This window comes from Medicago sativa, chromosome 7 (assembly GCF_051527215.1).
Source record: "Medicago sativa cultivar Bolivia chromosome 7, Bolivia_mono, whole genome shotgun sequence".
NCBI lineage: Eukaryota > Viridiplantae > Streptophyta > Magnoliopsida > Fabales > Fabaceae > Medicago > Medicago sativa.
Genome location: NC_140755.1, coordinates 65,974,206 through 65,979,738, shown reverse-complemented (window position 1 = coordinate 65,979,738; position 5,533 = coordinate 65,974,206). Strand labels below are relative to the sequence as shown.

At 35.0% G+C, this 5,533-nt stretch overlaps 1 protein-coding gene across 1 annotated transcript; it reads right to left on the bottom strand.

Moving 5' to 3' along the window:
- Nucleotides 1–378: 378 nt before the first annotated feature.
- Nucleotides 379–1,670, bottom strand: LOC146907785 (F-box/kelch-repeat protein At3g23880-like). Its single transcript, XM_085729161.1, has one exon. It carries the CDS (start codon nt 1,570–1,572, stop codon nt 379–381), a length of 1,194 nt encoding a protein of 397 aa, XP_085585287.1. The 5' UTR covers nt 1,573–1,670.
- Nucleotides 1,671–5,533: the final 3,863 nt, after the last annotated feature.

Here is a 5,533-nt window from a genome sequence, read left to right as displayed (position 1 = left end):
TTCTCCTGCAACACAATTTGGAGTACTGTATATTCCTTACAGATAAAGTACTATTTCATTTATATTTCAATTTATATATGCCATTAATTCTCAGACAAAGAATTTCACTTTAGGAGAATCAGGTTCTAGTTGGTTACTTAGAAGAAAACTCATCTTCAATCTTATAAAATCAAAATAAAAATCAAAACAAATTCATTCAACCTAGTAGGTTTTCAAACCATTATCAATTGCCAATACGTAACGAATTAGAAATGCAAACAACCTAAGGAAACTACAAAAAATTTCACACAATCTATTAGTATATAATGACAAGGATACAAAAGCAGTGAATTAAAATAAATTCAAATAAGTGAGTATCAAAGAAAAACTTACCGTCAATCAATGAAGTGAAACCAAACTTTCTACGTAATCCTTTGCCTCACCAAACCAATGTATGGAGTTTTTTTTAGTTTCAATTCTCTCTACTGTTCTATCTTTTACATTATAGATAAATGCCCGGTTGCGAAAACCATTTGCTAAAATCGCCATATCAGCATTTACATAAATGCACACCAATTCATAACCATCAAGAATATCATCCATTTGAAGATTCTGGTAACTAATCTTAAATAATTGAGTCCAAGACTCTTGAACCCCGTATTCCTTCATGTGCCATAAAACAAATTCAGTATTGTTGGAATCATAAGAAAAACAGAGACTGTCCATCAAAACCCTAAGAACTGGCAGATGAATAAATGGCACCCCAATAAAATCCGAAGGCAGCAGAATCCGCCTGTATGTCTCTGTTGAAAAGTCAAGTGAAACAATCTGAAATTGCTCCGCATGAATAGTAGACATGTGAGTCAACCAATTAATAGTGCCATTCAAATGCACACCATCATTAAGGTGGATGTGTTGATGATGAAATATGAACCAATCAACAGGAACAGTGTTAAAGCCTTGGATTTTTCTCCAACAATTATCGCCTACACTGAAAAGTTTAACTACACTTTTCCACGAAGCTTCATTCTTTTCAGCACGAAGCGCTACAACCTTATAAGTTCTCATTGAAGCATCATAACCAAAAGATAACTTAGAATGGTAGAAATCAAAAGCGTCGGGATCAGGGCAGCTATAAAATTCCAACCCTAATTTTTTAGATCTTGTTCTAGTGGCAGGGTTCCAGAAACGGAACCAATCCTTTATTTCAAGTGTTGGGTATATTAGAGATTGGAAATGCAAGCAGAGTAATCCGTTACAAGAACCAACAATCATGCAATGTTTCTTGAAAGGATGGAAATTGTGGTCGTAAACATTGATGGATGGATTTTTGAGAAGACAATGCACAGGGAAGGGTAGGATATTAACACCCCTTTCGCGTTGGTACCAAAATAATGTTAGGTGTGGATTTTGAGTCGACTTCTTAAGGTGCTTTTCTACGAAGGTCTGATCTGATATGAGAGTATTCCATGACTTGCTCACGCATTTGAGTCGCACGATGTTTTTAACGCTAAGAAAAGATAGGATTTCTGTGATGAGTTCATCGGGGAGGAACAAAGTCGGATATGATGCATTGGATCGATGTTGCTTCATAGTATATGACGTTGAAGTTGAAAAAACCCTAATACATTGAACTCTATTGCCGCAAACCAAACTCAGTTGTGCAATGCTGTATATAATAACGTTATAACTATTGAAAATGGGCCAAGCTTGGCGGTTTGTGGGCCCAAGTGAGTAAGAACTTATTTTTCTTTGATTTCTATCCTTGATTCTTGCTTATTTGTGATAGTTTGATTGTCACGTTATTTTGTTTTTCATTCATTTAAATTCAAATCGATAAAGTACATCCTTCAACATCATTAAAAATGTAAATGATGAATGTTGGAACAAATCATACTTATCATATTGTAACTTTTTGTAAATGATAAAATATATAGAGGCTAAAATATGGTTTTCGCCCGTGCTAATATGCCCCATTTTGGTTTTAGTCCTGTAAAAGAATTTTGTAAATGATAAAATATATAGAGGCTAAAATATGGTTTTCGCCCGTGCTAATACGCCCCATTTTGGTTTTAGTCCTGTAAAAGAATTTGTAGAAAAAAGTCCCTACAAAATATTTTGTTTTTAAAAATAGTCTCTGGCTCCACTTTTGCAATGATTTGTCACCTTTGTGCATGCGTGGAACTTCATGACTGTACCAACTTGTTCAGCTAGCATCCACGTGGCAAGGCCCTTAATTAAAAATTATACTTACCTGTTTTTAATAAAAGGCAATATAATTTTGGATTTTCAAAAAACCAATAATTATTATTTAATTAAAAAATAATAATAAAACGTAACAAAATGGGGGGAAATGCTAGGGTTTCCCATTTTCCCTTTCTTCCTTCGATCCTCCATCGAACTGGTTTTGCTTGCGACGATGTCTGCTTCTTCTTCAAAATCAATCATTCTAGACTTCACCCTCTATTGATTCGACCTGGCTTTGGTTGTTACTCCTTATTGTAAGTTTCGACTCGGTCTTTACCATGTTTGAGATCATTGTTTCATTTCGTTTTCCTAATGTACGGCTTTGATTTGCAGGTTTGCCTGGGTTTTTTGTGAAGCTTCAATCGACGGGTGAAATTGGTTGAGAAAGTTGTACAGTGTAAGTTCACTCAAAAACCCTATATTATTTATGGTTTATAATTGAATTAGTTGTGTGTATATATGTGTTGTTTTTGTCGTTTTCTTAGTGGGGACCACAATGATTGTTATTTGAAATTGTTTTTTTTTCGTGTTTTGCATGTGGTAGTATGTCAATTACTGTTAGGTTTCATCATGGAGGGTCTCTTGTAAGGGACTGGGTTATTTACTACAATGGTGGTCAAGATTCAGTCGTAGAGGTTGATGAAGATAAATGGTGTTATTTTGAAGCTTTTGGATTAGTGAATGACTTAGTCAAAAAGTTTAAGTATGGGAAAGGATTTAGGTTGTGGTGGAAGGTTGAAGAAGAAGTAGGTTTAAGACTGGTTAGGGTGGATGAAGATGCTAGTGATATAAAGGGATACGTAACTAAAAAAAAAAGTTTAAGGTTAACATATATGTTGAGCATGATATGGCTGATGTGAATGGTTTGGTTAGTCTACCCAATTATGTTAATGCATATAAATTGGTTAAAGATACGGGGAATGAAAATATTGTTGCAGAGGACATGGCTAAGGATAATTGGAAGTGGAATGGGAAGGAAAAGGTTGTTGAGTGTGAAGAGGATGAAATGGAATATGTTAACGGAGGTTCAAGCAGTGATGATGATGACATTAGACGTATAACATTTGATGATAGTGAAAATAAAATAGGGTTAGGATTGGATGATGGTTTTGGCTTACAGTTTTCCCCACCTATGAATGGTACACATATAGTGGTGATTAAAGGTAATGAGTATAGGGTGAAAAAGAGAGCATGTAAAATCCCAACCAAAAAGAAGGGCCCAAACAAAAATGAGGCAAGAACCAGAACTGAAGCTGCAATGTTATTAGATGATGTTCAGATTGTAGCTGATTATGTAAGTGATTAGTTGGGTAGTAGTGACCCTAAAGACTCTGATACTGAGAAAGGTCAGGTCTGCATAAAAAATTTCAGTTCAAGATTGACATGGAGTTCAATTCTATAAAATAGTCCAAAGAAGCTATAACTGAGTGGACTGTTATAAATGGGTATGAGTGTAAGTTTGTGAAAAATGAAAATATAAGATGTAGAGTGGTTTGTAAGTCAAATTGTGGGTTTCTAGCTTTATGTAGTCAACTGGATGACCAGCACATGTATATGATTAAAACAGGGTATGGGGACCACACTTGTGCAAGGACATTAAAAATTAGATTTGTTATATCCAAGTGGGTTACAAAAGTTATTGTACCTAAAATGATGTGCACCGAAAGTATGAGGGTCACAGACATTATGACAGACATGAGGAGAAAACATAGTGTTGGAATCACCTTTTGCAGGGCTTGGAAGGCAAAGTTGCAAGCAAGGGAGATCATTGATGGTGATGCTACAAAACAATATTCAAACTTATGGAGATATGCAGCTGAGATTAAGAGGGTCTCTGATGGTAACACAGTGAAAATTAAAAACAAGGCAAAGACCACCATATCATGGAAAGGAAGAACTTGTGATGGATCTCAAACAAAGTCAAATTTAAAGGTGCCAATTTACAACTTTAACAACCTTAGAAGGAGTGGAAGAACCTGCTAATTTGGTCCACAACCCAAAGTAGGTGCACCAGGAACTCAGGAGAACAACCCAATTGAAGTTGGAATAGATGAGGGAGATGGAGAGCCAACTCAGGAGAACCAACCATGAAGAATATTCCTAGTTATTTACATATGTTTCTTTTTGATGTAATGGCTGAAAACAATGTCATTTATTTTGTTGTTATGGCTTAAGCCAATGCCTACTATTTTGATGTTAAGGCTTAAAACAATGCCTGTTATTTTGATGTTAAGGCTTAAAACATTGCTTTTTATTTTGATGTTATGTTAATGCTACAATGTTATGGCTCAAAATAATGTCTTTTATAACAATTTCCTTTATGTTTATATATTGGTTTAATAAAATGCACAATGTTTATGTAATCTTTGTGGGCATAACTTTGTACAACAAACAGCACAATCAATATACATATGCTCCAATCAAACTTTTTTCATTCATTAAACCACAAAGGTGCATTAAGGTTCTTAAAACTCTTAATCATAAACATCAATTAAAAACCAATTATCAAAGACAACCCACTAAACCCAAACACAGACAACCTACTTAACTAGAACAAAGACAACCTACTAACATCAATTCTTAACAAACCAAACAAAGACAATCCAACAAATAAGAATAATCAGTGTAATCCATTTAACTTTCTTCTTCCCATCCTCGTATTTCATCTTCCACTTTGCAATTTCATTCAACTCGAATGTCTGCACGACTTCATCAATGGTTTCGCATATTGTGTAGACTTGTTTTTGGCTTCCATCCACCTTTGAGCTATCCTCCATTGATGTTTCCATTGAAGGAGTAACTTCAATCATTGGTATCACACCAGGTATGATGAAACACCCCTACTAGAAATTTCCTAGGATATCTAGCATGTGTGTTAAACTTGGCATTGGATACATTAAAATTACAATAATAAAAATTTCCTCTGAATAAGATATAGAAAATTCTCCTCATATACCTCTACAATAACACCACTGACGTGAACTTTGTATGGTCCAGCGACTTCTGCATCTTCATCACGAACCATTATGTCGTCTAGTAACCTGAATATCTGAAATAAATAAAAGGGATTGGGGTGAGACAAGATGTCTCAGTGAGTTCCACCTATCCTAGGTTGTAGGCAATCTCAGGGAACCTAAGATCGCCATCCGTTCTAAAGTCAACCGATTTCGGGTTTACACAGTCTTTATTTTACATAACTGAGCGATCGGGAATAACTAGGATCACTACCTAGAATACTATCATAATTCTATCATAATGTCATATTCTTACTCATACAAATACTCATAATTATAATTCTTGACTTAAA